Here is a 17,782-nt window from a genome sequence, read left to right as displayed (position 1 = left end):
ACTTCCCCCATTTAGGCAGTGGAGACCCGGCTGGTAATCAGCACGACACCAGTAGTCCCGATCTGTCAGCATGAAGTGAAACTGCTGCTATGTTGACAGCGAGTAGCTGAATCTCTGGCAAGAGCGGTCCATGCATCTGTTAGCAACTACATACATATTTGATCACAGGTTATTGATGGGGTGCCATGGCAGCCGGAGGCCTGCTATGACCATAAGTTTCTGTGTATATTGCAGTATATTGAACAAGCGATGCAATAATTGCAGGTTCAAATTTTAAAAAAAAGCTAAATCCCCCTCTTTTTTCCCCCCATTAAAATGGATATTAACCCCTTTCTGCCAGCTGACGGAATAGTACGTCAGCTGGCAGATCCCCTGCTTTGAGGTGGGCTCCGGCGATGAGCCCACCTCAAAGCCGCGACATGTCAGCTGTTTTGTACATCTGACATGTGCGCGCAATGAGCGCGAGCGGAATCGCGATCCGCCCGCGCCCATTAACTAGTTAAATGCCGCCGTCAAGCGCTGACAGCGGCATTTAACTAGCGCTCCCGGCCACGCGGCCGGAAGTGCTCGCACTGCGGACCCCCGTCACATGATCGGGGGTCAGCAGTGCATCGCCATAACAACCAGAGGTCTCCTTGAGACCTCTATGGTTGTTGATGGCCGATTGCTTTGAGCGCCACCCAGTGGTCGGCGTTCAAAGCAACCCTGCATTTCTGCTACATAGAGGTGATCTGTACTTCACCTCTATGTAGCAGAGCCGATCGAGTTATGCATGCTTCTAGCCTCCTATGGAGGCTATTGAAGCATGCCAAAATTAAAAAAAAAAAGTGATTAAAAATATAAAAAAAATAAAAAATATATAAAAGTTCAAATCACCCCCCTTTCGCCCCAATCAAAATAAAACAATTAAAAAAAAAATCAAACATACACATATTTGGTATCGCCGCGTTCAGAATCGCCCGATCTATCAATAAAAACAAAGGATTAACCTGACCGCTAAATGACGTAGCGAGAAAAAAAATCAAAACGCCAAAATAACGTTTTTTTGGTCGCCGCGACATTGCATTAAAATGCAATAGCGGGCAATCAAAAGAACGTATCTACACCAAAATGGTATCATTAAAAACGCCAGCTCGGCACGCAAAAAATAAGCCCTCACCTGACCCCAGATCACGAAATTTGGAGACGCTACGGGTATCGGAAAATCGCACTTTTTTTTTTTTTTTTTAGCAAAATTTGGAATTTTTTTTCACCACTTAGATAAAAAATAACCTAGACATGTTTGGTGTCTATGAACTCGTAATGACCTGGAGAATCATAATGGCAGGTCAGTTTTAGCATTTAGTGAACCTAGCAAAAAAGCCAAACAAAAAACAAGTGTGAGATTGCACTTTTTTTGCAATTTCATCACACTTGGAATTTTTTTCCCGTTTTCTGTTACATGGCATGGTAAAATCAATTGTATCTTTCAAAAGTACATCTCGTCCCGCAAAAAATAAGCCCTCACATGGCCATATTGACGGAAAAACAAAAAAGTTATGGCTCTGGGAAGGAGGGGAGCAAAAAACGAAAATGAAAAAGCGGAAAAAGCTCCGGGGGTGAAGGGGTTAATAAAAATAAATGCACTGCTCAAAAAATAAAGGGTTCCCTTAAATACCACATCCTAGATATCACTGAATGAAATATTTCAGTTGCAAATCTTTATTCATTACATAGTGGAATGTGTTGAGAACAATAAAACATAGAAATGATCAATGTAAATCAAAATGAATATTCCAAGGAGGTCTGGATTTGGAATGATGCTCAAAATCAAAGTGGAAAATCAAATTACAGGCTGATCCAACTTCAGTAGAAATGTCTCAAGACAAGGAAATGATGTTCAGTTGTATTGGTGTTGCCTCCATGTGCCTGTATGACCTCCCTACAATGCCTGGGCATGCTCCTGATGAGGTGATGGATGTTATCCTGAGGGATCTCGTCCCAGACCTGGACTAAAGCATCCGCCAACTCCTGGACAGTCTGTGGTGCAACGTGACGTTGGTGGATGGTGCGATACATGATGTCCCAGATGGTTCAATCGGATTCATACATGGTGTTGGGCTGTGAGTGCAACCCCCATCTGTGGACGTCGGGCACTCAGACCATCCTCATGGAGTCAGTTTCTAACCGTTTGTGCAGACACATGCACATTTGTAGCCTGCTGGAGGTCATTTTGCTGTGTTCCTCCTTGCACAAAGGCTGAGGTAGCGGTTCTGCTGCTGGGTTGATGCCCTCCTACAACCCCCTCCACATCATCTGGTGTACTGGCCTGTCTCCTGGTAGCGCCTTTAGCCTCTGGACACTACGCTGACAAACACCGCAAACCTCCTTGCCACAGCTCGCATTGATGTGTCATCCTGGATGAGCTGCACTACCTGAGCCACTTGTGTGGGTTGTAGAGTTTGTCTCATGCTACCAGGAGTGTGAAAGCACAGCCAACATTCAAAACTGACCAAAACATCAGCCATAAAGCATTGCTACTGAGATGTGGTCTGTGGTCCCCACCTGCAGAACCACTCCTTTATTGAGTGTGTCTTGATAACTGCCAATAATTTCCATCTGTTGTCGATTCCATTTGCACAACAGCATGTGAAATTGATTGTCAAACAGTGTTGCTTCCTAAGTGGACAGTTTGATTTCACAGAAGTTTCATTTATTTGGAGTTATATTCTGTTGTTTAAGTGTTCCCTTTATTTTTTTGAGTAGTGTATATTCGGTATCACTGCATACATAAAAGTACGATCTATCAAATTGTAAAATTATTTTGTCAGTATGGTAAACTCTGTAAAGCAAAGAAATATATTAAACACCAGAATTGCTTTTTACCATTACATCTCTGCAAAAGAATACAATAAAGTTATCAAAACATTACGTTTATGCATATCAAGCAATTCTGACATTGTTCTTTGGGGTTTCGTTTTCACAACATTCATTGCATGATATAAATGAGGTAGTAACATAATTCTTTAGGTCGATATGATTCTGTAAATATCAAGCTTGTCCTTTTTTTTTTTTTTTATTAATATACAAATTTCTGAATTTGCTTCACCGTTATAATAATAAAACCAAAAAAAAAATTGCAAAGTTTGGTATTGCTATAATCCTACTGACCTGAAAAGTCGTGTTACCTTCTCATTTACGGTATATCACGCAATGAATGTCATAAAAAAAACAAAAACTGTCAATTGCGTTTGTTTCACCACACTTTGAATTATTTTTCCCATTGTATTGTAAAATTTCAACTTGTCCCGCTGAATAAGAAGCCCTCTTACTTCTACATGAATGAGTAATTTTTAAAAAAAAGTTATGCGTCTTGGAAAAAGTGGAGGGAAAAAAAAATTGGCTGCAGCAGGAAGGGGTTAATAAGAGATTAATTTAGGTGACCTATTACGGTATATGCTATCCTGTTTTCAATATGCGTGAACTAGTTATCGTGTGTCTTGCTTGACCCCATAAGTTGTATTACCACTATTGTTCTTGCAGCTTACAGCAAAAAGTCCAAAAATGTTTGGAGGATGGTGTCCGACTTCCAATGTTGGATACGAAACAGCTACAGAGTGAAAATGAACGGCTCCGAGAGCAAACTGAGCGGGCTAACAAGGTAAGGCACGGGAATCGGGGACCAAATATCTCATTCTTGAAGTTTTAAGGACAGACCTCATATTTAATAAATAAGATTTATATTTCCTTCACAATTTTTGCTATTTACTATCAATATTTTAAAGGGTGTCATTTTTAATTATTATTTTGTTATTCTTTTTCTTTAGGTAATCGACAATCAACAATGTCAGATTGACACTATGGCTGCAGAAATTCAGGTAAGATTGTCCAAAAAAACAACTATAGTTCCTAAAGGTTTTTTTCTTAAACCATTAAACTATAACATGCAAATAACTGCTAAAGAGTCTGATCAATGATTTGCTAAATCAGGAGGATATCTTCTTTCCGTGTAGATGTACAGTACAGACCAAAAGTTTGGACACACCTTCTCATTTAAAGATTTTTCTGTATTTTCATGACTATGAAAATTGTACATTCACACTGAAGGCATCAAAACTATGAATTAACACATATGGAATTAAATACTTAACAAAAAAGTGTGAAACAACTGAAAATATGTCTTATATTCTAGGTTCTTCAAAGTAGCCACCTTTTGCTTTGATGACTGCTTTGCACACTCTTGGCATTCTCTTGATAAGCTTCAAGAGGTAGTCACCGGGAATAGTTTTCACTTCACAGGTGTGCCCTGTCAGGTTTAATAAGTGGGATTTCTTGCCTTATAAATGGGGTTGGGACCATCAGTTGTGTTGTGCAGAAGTCTGCTGAATACACAGCTGATAGTCCTACTGAATAGACTGTTAGAATTTGTATTATGGCAAGAAAAAAGCAGCTAAGTAAAGAAAAACAAGTGGCCATCATTACTTTAAGAAATGAAAGTCAGTCAGTCTGAAAATTTGGGCAAACTTTGAAAGTGAGCCCAACTGCAGTTGCAAAAGCAATCAAGCGCTACAAAGAAACTGGCTCACATGAAGACCGCCCCAGGAAAGGAAGACCAAGAGTCACCTCTGCTTCTGAGGATAAGTTTATCTTAGTCACCAGCCTCAGAAATCGCAGGTTAACAGCAGCTCAGATTAGAGACCAGGTCAATGCCACACAGAGTTCTAGCAGCAGACACATCTCTACAACAACTGTTAAGAGGACACTTTGTGCAGCAGGCGTTCATGGTAAAATAGCTGCTAGGAAACCACTGCTAAGGACAGGCAACAAGCAGAAGAGACTTGTTTGGGCTAAAGAACACAAGGAATGGACATTAGACCAGTGGAAATCTGTGCTTTGGTCTGATGAGTCCAAATTTGAGATCTTTGGTTCCAACCACCGTGTCTTTGTGCGACGCAGAAAAGGTGAACAGATGGACTCTACATGCCTGGTTCCCACCATGAAGCATGGAGGAGGAGGTGTGATGGTGTAGGGGTGCTTTGCTGGTGACACTGTTGGGGATTTATTCAAAATTTAAGGCATACTGAACCAGCATGGCTACCACAGCATCTTGCAGTGGCATGCTATTCCATCCGGTTTGCGTTGGACCATCATTTATTTTTTAACAGGACAATGACCCCAAACACATCTCCAGGCTGTGTAAGGGCTATTTGACCAAGAAGGAGAGTGATTGGGTGCTACGCCAGATGACCTGGCCTCCAGTGTCACCAGACCTGAACCTAATCGAGATGGTTTGGGGTGAGCTGGACCTAAGAGTGAAGGCAAAAGGGCCAACAAGTGCTAAGCATCTCTGGGAACTCCTTCAAGATTGTTGGAAGACCATTCCCGGTGACTACCTCTTGAAGCTCATCAAGAGAATGCCAAGAGTGTGCAAAGCAGTCATCAAAGCAAAAGGTGGCTACTTTGAAGAACCTAGAATATAAGACATAATTTCAGTTGTTTCACACTTTTTTGTTAAGTATATAATTCCACATGTGTTAATTCATAGTTTTGATGCCTTCAGTGTGAATTTACAATTTTCATAGTCATGAAAATACAGAAAAATCTTTAAATGGGGTGTGTCCAAACTTTTGGTCTGTACTGTACATGCGGAAAAAAACGCCACCTTTAGATTTCATCATATATTATTAGATAATCCACAATGTGCTTATTGTCTATTTAGCTTTAAAGAAAATCTCCTATAAAGGGATTGGCTACACATATGGCACTTCCCAAATTCAAATACACCTTATAAATAAACGGAAGCTGATGCCAAACTTTAAATATTTAAATGAGAATATCTTTATTCAATACATCGATAAAACCATATCAAAGTGGAGATACATATGCATACAAGATAGTGCTGCCATATACAGGTAACTAGTAACAGGACCATATAAGCAATTTCCAAGTAAACGTAGTTGTTAATTCATACTGACATAGAGGCACATATAAAGAGCCCTTACAGAGACAATATAAAGATTCAAGTGAGGTCTATTATGCTATAGAGAGGGTATATACATAAAGTTTTGCACCATATTCATGGCTGCATGCCTAATCTAAATTCCCTTCAAGTTAGCACAATCCAATAAGTAAAGCCAATAGTAGAACCATAGCTATCTCAAGTAAATACTAATATGTATACTAGCCTCACACAAACCTCAATGCCAGCTCAGATAGATAAATAAAGTTTAATACATAACCTGTATATGCGGCACCTTCCCCGACGCGCGTTTCGCGTTCCGCTTCTTCTAAGGGGGTCTGTATGTATGTATACAGACCCCCTTAGAAGAAGCGGAACGCGAAACGCGCGTCGGGGAAGGTGCCGCATATACAGGTTATGTATTAAACTTTATTTATCTATCTGAGCTGGCATTGAGGTTTGTGTGAGGCTAGTATACATATTAGTATTTACTTGAGATAGCTATGGTTCTACTATTGGCTTTACTTATTGGATTGTGCTAACTTGAAGGGAATTTAGATTAGGCATGCAGCCATGAATATGGTGCAAAACTTTATGTATATACCCTCTCTATAGCATAATAGACCTCACTTGAATCTTTATATTGTCTCTGTAAGGGCTCTTTATATGTGCCTCTATGTCAGTATGAATTAACAACTACGTTTACTTGGAAATTGCTTATATGGTCCTGTTACTAGTTACCTGTATATGGCAGCACTATCTTGTATGCATATGTATCTCCACTTTGATATGGTTTTATCGATGTATTGAATAAAGATATTCTCATTTAAATATTTAAAGTTTGGCATCAGCTTCCGTTTATTTATAAGGTGTATTAGCTTTAACCCCTCTGTGACCTTAGACGTACTATCCCGTCGAGGTGCCCTGGGCTTATCTGACCCTGGACGGGATAGTACGTCATAGCCGATCGGCCGCGCTCACGGGGGGAGCGCGGCCGATCGCGGCCGGGTGTCAGCTGCTTATCGCAGCTGACATCCGGCACTATGTGCCAGGAGCGGTCACGGACCGCCCCCGGCACATTAACCCCTGGCACACCGCGATCAAAGATGATCGCGATGTGCCGGCGGTGCAGGGAAGCACCGCGCAGGGAGGGGGCTCCCTGCGGGCTTCCCTGAGCCCCCCGCAGCAACGCGATGTGATCGCGTTGCTGCGAGGGTCTCCTCACCTCCCTCCCTGCTCGAGCCCCGGATCCAAGATGGCCGCGGATCCGGGTCCTGCAGGGAGGGAGGTGGCTTCACAGAGCCTGCTCAGAGCAGGCACTGTGAAGCAGCCTGCACTCCTATCAGATCAGTGATCTGACAGAGTGCTGTGCAAACTGTCAGATCACTGATCTGTGATGTCCCCCCCTGGGACAAAGTAAAAAAGTAAAAAAAAAAATTTCCAAATGTGTAAAAAAAATATTCCAAAATAATGAAAAAAAAAAAAATATTATTCCCATAAATACATTTCTTCATCTAAATAAAAAAAAAAAACCAATAAAAGTACACATATTTAGTATCGCCGCGTCCGTAACGACCCGACCTATAAAACTGTCCCATTAGTTAACCCCTTCAGTAAACACCGTAAGAAAAAAAAAAAAAAAACGAGGCAAAAAACAACGCTTTATTATCATACCGCCGAACAAAAAGTGGAATAACACGCGATCAAAAGGACAGATATAAATAACCATGGTACCGCTGAAAGCGTCATATTGTCCCGCAAAAAAAGAGCCGCCATACAGCATCATCAGCAAAAAAATAAAAAAGTTATAGTCCTGAGAATAAAGCGATGCAAAAATAATTATTTTTTCTGTAAAATAGTTTTTATCGTATAAAAGCACCAAACCATAAAAAAATGATATAAATGAGGTATCGCTGTAATCGTACTGACCCGAAGAATAAAACTGATTTATCAATTTTACCAAACGCGGAACGGTATAGACGCCTCCCCCAATAGAAATTCATGAATAGCTGGCTTTTGGTCATTCTTCCTCACAAAAATCGGAATAAAAAGCGATAAAAAAATGTCACGTGCCCAAAAATGTTTTCAATAAAAACGTCAACTCGTCCCGCAAAAAACAAGACCTCACATGACTCTGTGGACCAAAATATGGAAAAATTATAGCTCTCAAAATGTGGTATTGCAAAAAATATTTTTTGCAATAAAAAGGGTCTTTCAGTGTGTGACGGCTGCCAATCATAAAAATCCGCTAAAAAACTCGCTATAAAAGTAAATCAAACCCCCCTTCATCACCCCCTTAGTTAGGGAAAAATAAAAAAAAATGTATTTATTTCCATTTTCCCATTAGGGCTAGGGCTAGGGCTAGGGCTAGGGCTAGGGCTAGGGTTAGGGCTAGGGTTAGGGCTAGGGTTAGGGCTAGGGTTAGGGTTAGGGTTAGGGCTAGGGCTAGGGTTAGGGCTAGGGTTAGGGCTAGGGTTAGGGCTAGGGTTAGGGCTAGGGTTAGGGCTAGGGTTAGGGCTAGGGTTAGGGCTAGGGTTAGGGCTAGGGTTAGGGTTAGGGTTGGGGCTACAGTTAGGGTTGGGGCTAAAGTTAGGGTTAGGGTTTAGATTACATTTACAGTTGGGAATAGGGTTGGGATTAGGGTTAGGGGTGTGTCAGGGTTAGAGGTGTGGTTAGGGTTACCGTTGGAATTAGGGTTAGGGGTGTGTTTAGATTAGGGTTTCAGTTATAATTGGGGGGTTTCCACTGTTTCGGCACATCAGGGGCTCTCCAAACACGACATGGCGTCCGATCTTAATTCCAGCCAATTCTGCGTTGAAAAAGTAAAACAGTGCTCCTTCCCTTCCGAGCTCTCCTGTGTGCCCAAACAGGGGTTTACCCCAACATATGGGGTATCAGCGTACTCAGGACAAATTGGACAACAACTTTTGTGGACCAATTTCTCCTGTTACCCTTGGGAAAATACAAAACTGGGGGCTAAAAAATAATTTTTGTGGGAAAACAAAAAGATTTTTTATTTTCACGGCTCTGCGTTATAAACTGTAGTGAAACACTTGGGGGTTCAAAGTTCTCACAACACATCTAGATAAGTTCATTGAGGGGTCTAGTTTCCAATATGGGGTCACTTGTGGGGGGTTTCTACTGTTTAGGTACATTAGGGGCTCTGCAAACGCAATGTGACGCCTGCAGACCAATCCATCTAAGTCTGCATTCCAAATGATGCTCCTTCCCTTCCGAGCCCTCCCATGCGCCCAAACGGTGGTTCCCCCCCACATATCGGGTATCAGCGTACTCAGGACAAATTGGACAACAACATTTAGGGTCCAATTTCTCCTGCTAACCTTGGAAAAATACAAAACTGGGGGCTAAAATATAATTTTTGTGGAAAAAAAAATATTTTTTATTTGCATGGCTCTGCGTTATAAACTGTAGTGAAATACTTGGGGGTTCAAAGCTCTCACAACACATCAAGATGAGTTCCTTAGGGGGTCTACTTTCCAAAATGGTGTCACTTGTGGGGGGTTTCTACTGTTTAGGTACATTAGGGGCTCTGCAAACGCAATGTGACGCCTGCAGACCATTCCATCTAAGTCTGCATTCCAAATGGCGCTCCTTCCCTTCCGAACCCTCCCATGCGCCCAAACGGTGGTTCCCCCCCACATATGGGGTATCAGCGTACTCAGGACAAATTGGACAACAACTTTTGTGGTCCAATTTCTCCTGTTACCCTAGGGAAAATACAAAACTGGGGGCTAAAAAATAATTTTTGTGGGAAAAAAATTTTGTTTTATTTTTATGGCTCTGCATTATAAACTTCTGTGAAGCTCTTGGTGGGTCAAAGTGCTCACCACACATCCAGATAAGTTCCTTAGGGGGTCTACTTTCCAAAATGGTGTCACTTGTGGGGGGTTTCAATGTTTAGGCACATCAGTGGCTCTCCAAACGCAACATGGCGTCCCATCTCAATTCCTGTCAATTTTGCATTGAAAAGTCAAACGGCGCTCCTTCCCTTCCGAGCTCTCCCATGCGCCCAAACAGTGGTTTACTGCCACATATGGGGTATCAGCGTACTCGGGACAAATTGGACAACAACTTTTGAGGTCCAATTTCTTCTCTTACCCTTGGAAAAATAAAAAATTGGGGGCAAAAATATAATTTTTGTGAAAAAATATGATTTTTTATTTTTACGGTTCTGCATTATAAACTTCTGTGAAGCACTTGGTGGGTCAAAGTGCTCACCACACATCCAGATAAGTTCCTTAGGGGGTCTACTTTCCAAAATGGTGTCACTTGTGGGGGGTTTCAATGTTTAGGCACATCAGTGGCTCTCCAAACGCAACATGGCGTCCCATCTCAATTCCTGTCAATTTTGCATTGAAAAGTCAAATAGCGCTCCTTCCCTTCCGAGCTCTCCCATGCGCCCAAACAGTGGTTTACTGCCACATATGGGGTATCGGCGTACTCAGGACAAATTGGACAACAACTTTTTGGGTCCAATTTCTCCTGTTACCCTTGGTAAAATAAAACAAATTGGAGCTGAAGTAAATTTTTTGTGTAAAAAAGTTAAATGTTCATTTTTATTTAAACATTCCAAAAATTCCTATTAAACACCTGAAGGGTTAATAAACTTCTTGAATGTGGTTTTGAGCACCTTGAGGGGTGCAGTTTTTAGAATGGTGTCACACTTGGGCATTTTCTATCATATAGACCCCTCAAAATGACTTCAAATGAGACGTGGTCCCTAAAAAAAAATGGTGTTGTAAAAATGAGAAATTGCTGGTCAACTTTTAACCCTTATAACTCCCTAACAAAAAAAAAAATTGGTTCCAAAATTATGCTGATGTAAAGGAGACATGTGGGAAATGTTACTTATTAAGTATTTTGTGTGACATATCTCTGTGATTTAATTGCATAAAAATTCAAAGTTTGAAAATTGCGAAATTTTCAAAATTTTCGCCAAATTTCCGTTTTTTTCACAAATAAACGCAGGTACTATCAAAGAAATTTTACCACTATCATGAAGTACAATATGTCACGAGAAAACAATGTCAGAATCACCAGGATCCGTTGAAGCGTTTCGGAGTTATAACCTCATAAAGGGACAGTGGTCAGAATTGTAAAAATTGGCCTGGTCATTAACGTGCAAACCACCCTTGGGGGTAAAGGGGTTAAAGAACCCTAATCTGAAAATACAATATACGTGCCATTTTGTATTGTAGACCTCCATATATATTGGCCTATAGCTTGGTGACATCTGGATGGTGGTCTTTTCAGTAATACCGCTACATTTGGAGTTTGGAGAGTGCCTATTAATTCTACACAGAATAACCTCCAAAATGTTAGCACTCTCTGTGCTCAGAGAAAATGTAACTTCTACAGCACTGATATATAGCTGTAGTCTATGTACCAGGCCTCAAGTCGCAATTCATCATCGTTATTAAGGTGTTAATTTGAAATTAAACTGCAGCAGCATTATTTTTTTTTACCCACAGCTTGATGTTTTAATACCTTTATGAAAATCAATAAACTTGAAATTACAAAGTTACTTTGATACTAGGATCAGACATGATTGCTTTTGGGAATACCATAAATGTGTGAATAGGCGGCTAACGTTTCAGAAGCCTCAGTAGTGTTTTTTTTTTGGCCAATGATTAATAACAGGAGGGATTTGGGTGTGTAGTTCATTATTCATTGTCTGGGAACATGGCCTGAGGTGGAGCAGACTCCTATAATTACCTGCCAGAGCACCAAGCTGTCCGCACTGCTTGATTAACTACATATTGTGTCTGTAAATCAGGTATTGCATGTTTAAATATTTTATGTAGGCCATTCATCGGAAGTCTTTAGCGCTGGGCATTGAAAAATGCTAAATTTATTTAGCCACTTATCGCGCTTTATCAGGACTTGGCAAATCAAAACAAAACAATTTCTGGTTCTACATAGGAGGACTGCGAAGTTATGTATGGGAGGAAGTCTCCTGCAGTGACATGAGGTCTGCTGTTCTATACACTGGACTTTTTAAGAATGGAAAGATGGTGTATAGCTCTATGAGAAAGACCCTAGCCAAGCTGACTTGTATACTTTGTCCAGCTAGTCATTACTAAATCACAATATATTCTTGCATATTTAGTTGTGATTAGGTTGGATCTCTTCATCTAGTGATCACATGACTAAAGCTACAGTCAGAATCAAAATTAGGCAGGCCCCATTGCAATATGTTCAGCAAAATTTACATACTTTCTGCTGTTACAACAAACCAATGAAACAAGAAAAACTTAAATAGCTCCTCACAAATAATATATCCAGTGTTTTATCTACATTCATCACAAAATGACACTTAATGACTACTACAGTCAGAATTATTCAACCAAATCATAACAAGCGTATATAATACTTTGTAAGGCACCGTTATCTTTTATTATGACCTGCTGCAAAAATGATATCTGTTTCTGCCAGTGTTCCTGAAGAATCTTAGCCCATTCTTCATAGGTAGTGGCCTCTAGTTCGTAAATATTCTTGGGTTTGCATCCTGCAATCATCTTCTTTGTCATCCAACGAAGACTGTCAAGGGTTTTCAAGTCAAGAAACTGTGACGGCCACTCCAGCATCTTTCAGGACTCCTGAAACAAAGCCTTGATGGCATTTGATGTATGTTTGGGATCATTGTCCTGTCGGAGGTCTAATGATGCCCAAGCTTCAGCTTTCTTATAGAAAGCATAACATTTTCTCCTAGGATTCCTGGATGATTGATTAAATCCATCTTGCCCTCCACACAGTGTCAGAGGAAGTAAAGCAGCCTTTGGGCATCAGTGAGCCACCACCATGTTTCATTGTAGGCAATGTGTTCTTTCAGAGTATGCGTCATTCTTTCTCCTCGACACACAATCATCTGATCCATAGGTCTGAAATTTTGCATATATTTCAATACCAGTGTATGCCTTTGAGTTTGAGCAGGAAGACCTTGAATATTGTTTAGTATGTGTCAATTTTTTGTGAACATGTACTTTCCGTTATTTTTATAGTCTATGTACTTTTTGACCATTTTTTTATTGTGTGCAAAAATATAAAAGAAAAAGGAAAATTTTCCTACTTTGATCCATGTTGCAGAATCGTGTGAAATCCGCTGATGACTGGTTTCACACATCTTTTTTTTTTTCATACAAGTAAAACAGTGTTTTTCTATTCGGGGTTGAATAATTATGAGACTACAGAAGACATTAAAAGTGACATTTTGTGTTGAATATGGAAAAACCACTTGTTTTATTAGTTGTGTTCAGCTAGGTACTTTGTTCTTGTTTGATTCATTGCAAACAAAAGAAAGTTTGTACATTTTGCTAATAAACTTATAATTCACAATGAGGGAGGGTAGGTTAAATCATTTTCCTTACCGCTGTATGTATACATGATTGTTTGTTTTTCTCTTTAGACTTTAAGAGATAAGTTGTTTCAGGAAGGTTCCTGTATTCTGGAGCTTGAGAAGACGTTTGCAGATCAAGCAAACTGCACACAGAAGCTGCACACGCTTTCCACGGAAGTATGTAATTGCAACCTATTAACAATATATCAAGGGTTTGGTGTTTTTTTAACAATAAGGCTATTTGTGGTGGTTTTGTCAAGAAAGTGACTCTGGATTTCCCTTGTTCTTCCATTAAATATGCATTTGCACATTGTGATAGTCTAATTATAGCTATTTTTTTTTATTCTTAGAGCATTGCATGCATGACAACACGTACAGACAAATATTATTTTCGTTAACACTTGACAATGTTTAAAGCTGTCAGAAGGAGACATTTTATTTTGTTTCCTTACCTCTTTTATTTGCTAGAACCTTTGGTGCGGCTATGGCGTTCTGCCCTCAGTATGTAAATGGCAGTGATCCCCTAGATTGATCATCTAAAAGCTCTTTTATTATTCCCTAGTTAGCCCATAAATGTATTTACCTGGCAATGTTACCAATAAAATGAGTGTTTCTGAGCATGTATTTCAAAGTTTTGTGCAGGAGTGGCTTACCGATGGCTCATTAATAGGATACGCCACTTAAACACTCCTCCCGCACCTGGAACTATTTTATGTGTCGAATCACCAACCCCATACTTGGCTTAGCGGCAGCTGTGGATAAATACACTTCGCTCTCATGCGTCGCTTAGTTCCGACTTCAGCCAGAGCGGTTTTCAACTGACAGGTAGGGGTGCCAGGTGTCTGTCCCCCACTGATCTCATCTTGATAGCCCGTTCAATGGATAAACCATCATTATGTTATTTTTGGACAACCTTTTTGAAATGGTAGCATGCTTCAAAACTAAAACAAGCAGAATTAGAATAGCAATTGCGAAGTGCAATGTGACTGTAGTTTTTTATTTGTTAGGGATGATTAATTTTGTAAAGGGGAGTAATAAGTGACGAGTTACAGCACTTCTTAAAATCCCGTTAAGTTATAAGGTTGCTACAAACAACTGAGATGAAGACAAACTATTGGGTAGTAGTGTACTATATAAAAAAAAAGATTAGTGGTGTTTAAGGTAAAACTATGCTTTGGGGCAACATTTAGCCATTTAGCAGAACAGTAAGAATGAAAGCTTCCTGATGCGATCACAAAGTCCCAATAGATATTGCAGTGTTCCCAGCATGTGTAATTCCAATGGCTCAAAAAAGTTGGAACAACATATTTCTACACAATGGTACCAGGGATTCCCAGCCAGTTTCCCATGCTGGTACTTGCCCTGCCTCAAGCTTCTTAGCATTTGCGATCTGACGAGGGCAGGCACATTCATCTTAGTGTGGCCATTGACTCATTGGCCATGGCCAAATATGGCCAAGTATGGTCAATGGCCATATTTACAGATTATTAAAACATTGGAAAGGCTATGCTGCATGAAGAAACTTCATAATTTACTTGCTGTCAAAAATCTGCTGTGTTCCTGAACTGTCCTGTCCTCCAGCTCCTTATTTCTGGCTAGCTTTTCTTCAAAGTACAGTGATTTCCTGTCCGCGCTTTCAATATAGCCTGCATGTAAGGAGGCAGGATTCCGATAGTAACATTCAGAGCTATGCTCTCTGAAAAGTGATGTCATGGAGGCATAGACTCTGATCGTTGGAGAGTTTTACAGGGAAGTAAGGAGAGCAGATGCTAAAGAGGCATTTCATTGGCTGTAGAGTTAGCTAGTAAGCTTATCAACTAGTGACTATGGCCAAAGGGGATAGTTCTGGACCTTCCAGCATTATAGTGAATGAAATGTCTTCGCATTGATCCTATGCATTGCCAGTGTCTGCATTTGTAAGGCCATGTTCACACTGCTGCAGTGTGTTAGTGATTCCATCTGAATCCCACAAAAAAATGGATTCAGGCAGAATCACCCTAACATATTGCAGAAATTCACGTGAACAGTGCCATAGAGTCTTAAAAACATACATACTAGGGGTATTAGGAGGGAGAATCTGTGGCCAATGAATTATCCATCTTTAGACTCTGTATAAGAGTCTCAGGATGGTGCTTTGTAGGTGATCTGGGTGGATAGAGATGTATACCGTTCTGCCTCCTGGAGGCACAGAGGGAGAGCTGGTAGTAAATGTAAGCAGCCACAGACTACAAAGATGGCTGCAGGATGCTGGTGGGGAGCTAAAAAAAAAGTAGGCAAAAGTAAAACTCATTACAGAGGCTGGGTTTTTTTGTTTGGTTTTTTGGTGCCCTGAAAATCCCTTTAATTACCTTTTTTTCTTTCTTTCATTTTTCCTTTCATTTTCATGCAGAATCAGAAGTTAAAGGAAGAGAATACTTCCATGTGCAAGCAACTGGAAGAGTTACTCGAATCCAGACAGCCGCTGTCGGAGAAAATGCCGGTGGCCGAGCAGCTGTTTAAGGAAATGTCCCAATGTCTGTTTGACTTGAAAGCACTCTGCAGTATTCTAAATCAGCGCGTACAGGGCAAGGAGCCCAATCTTTCTCTGCTCCTGGGCATACGTTGTAAGTTCTTTCAAATGTGAGACTGTCCCATACAACTTATCCCTGCTGCTAAAGTATTTTTCTATGTCTATGCAAAAAATCATAATTTTCATTGCTTACACTTTGTGCTTCAATTACCTCAAGATCTCTGCTTTAAGGGGTCATTCTGTTTCTGAATAAATGCAGAACAGAGATTTAACAGAAACAATAGGAGATTTTTCCTATTGGTTCATTTTGATCACTGTGATGGAGCCTATCACAGTGATCAAAATAAAATAAAAAATAGCAAATGAAATATGCCCTTTGTCACCCCCTTAGTTAGGTAAAAATAATAAAATAATGTATTTTTATTTATTTTTTATTGTTTGTAGTTAGGGCTGTGTAAGGGTTAGGACTGTTGGGGTTAGGGCTGTGTTGGGGTTAGGGCTGTGTTGGGGTTAGGGCTGTGTTGGGGTTAGGGCTGTGTTGGGGTTAGGGCTGTGTTGGGGTTAGGGCTGTGTTGGGGTTAGGGCTGTGTTGGGGGTAGGGCTGTGTTGGGGGTTGGGTTAGGGTTGGATTAGGGTGGGGGTGCTGGGGTTAGGGTGGTGGTGCTGGGGTTGGGGTTAGGGCTGGAGTTAGAATTGGGGGGTTTGCACTGTTTAGGCACATCAGCGGGTCTCCAAATGCAACATGGTGCCCACCATCGATTCCAGCCAATTTTGCGTTCAAAAAGTCAAATGGTGCTCACTCCCTTGTGAGCCCTGCCATGCGCCTAAACAGTGATTTTCCCCCACACATGGGGTATTGGTGTACTCAGGAGAAATTGCGCAACAAATTTTGTGGTCTATTTTCTCTTTTTACCCTTGTGAAAATAAAAAAGTTTGGGTCTAAAGTAAATATTTTGTGAAAAAAGTTAAATGTTAATTTTTTCCTTCCACAATGCTTTAGTTCTCGTGAAGCACCTGAAGGGTTAATAAACTTCTTGATTGTGGTTTTTCGCACCTTGTGTGGTGCAGTTTTTAGTATGGTGTCAATCTGGGTATTTTCTGTCATACTGACCCCCCAAAGTCACTTCAAATGTGAAGTGGTCCCTTAAAGAAAAAAAAAGGGTTTTGTAAATTTTGTTGGAAAAATTGTAAATCGCTGGTCAACTTTTAACCCTAACAAAAAAGAATTGTTTCCAAATTTGTGCTGATGTAGAGTAGACATGTGGGAAATGTTATTTGTTAACTATTTTGTGTGACAAGATTCTGATTTAAGGGCACAAAAATTAAGTTTGAAAATTGCAATGTTTTCTAAATTGTTGCTAAATTTTCATTTTTATCATAGACTCAAGTCATATCGAAGAAATTTTACCACTAACATGAAGTACCATATGTCACGAAAAGATTCAGTGGGCTCCTTTAAAGTGTTTCAGAGTTATTACCTCATAAAGGGACAGTGGTCAGAATTGTAAAATTGGCCTGGCCATTAAAAGGTCAAAATTTGCTCAGTCACTAAGGGATTAAATGTCAGTGAATGAAAATATTAATTTCTTTTTACATGCTACTGACCATATTCATTTGAGAAAGTTGATTACAAACGAGAGTTCTGTTGTCCGAGATATGGTTAACTGACTAAATGTAGAGGTCCTGAAAATGGTGACGAATGTAGACACCAAGTATATCCGCTGAGAAACATTTCAGAATACATTGACTAGGCTTCATTTATATTAGACTGGACAAACTGATTAAAGGCAATCTGTCGGCACAAAATGACTGCTGAAACCAAGCACAGGTGGACAGTGCATCCCTGGTATGACCAAGCAGTTCAGTGCAGCTTTCAACTTACTGGCTGTATATTTATCCCCACGTCCCTCCACCTTGATTTACAGTTGAGGTTGTACAGGAGCCACAGAGGGGCAATGAAAGGTAGAAAACAAGTAGG

At 40.4% G+C, this 17,782-nt stretch overlaps 1 protein-coding gene across 1 annotated transcript in view; it reads left to right on the top strand.

Annotated features, from left to right (window-relative positions):
• Window positions 1-17,782, top strand: part of CEP85L (centrosomal protein 85 like) — a 141,976-nt gene that overhangs the window by 123,247 nt on the left and 947 nt on the right. Inside the window, exons 9-12 of the mRNA XM_069726208.1 lie at window positions 3,523-3,640; window positions 3,807-3,857; window positions 13,365-13,472; window positions 15,685-15,898. Coding sequence (XP_069582309.1) covers window positions 3,523-3,640; window positions 3,807-3,857; window positions 13,365-13,472; window positions 15,685-15,898 — 491 coding nt within the window. The remainder of the gene's footprint in view (window positions 1-3,522; window positions 3,641-3,806; window positions 3,858-13,364; window positions 13,473-15,684; window positions 15,899-17,782) is intronic.

This window comes from Ranitomeya imitator, chromosome 5 (assembly GCF_032444005.1).
Source record: "Ranitomeya imitator isolate aRanImi1 chromosome 5, aRanImi1.pri, whole genome shotgun sequence".
Lineage (NCBI taxonomy): Eukaryota > Metazoa > Chordata > Amphibia > Anura > Dendrobatidae > Ranitomeya > Ranitomeya imitator.
Note: the sequence above shows the minus strand (reverse complement) of the source record. Positions and strands in the feature narration are given on the sequence as shown.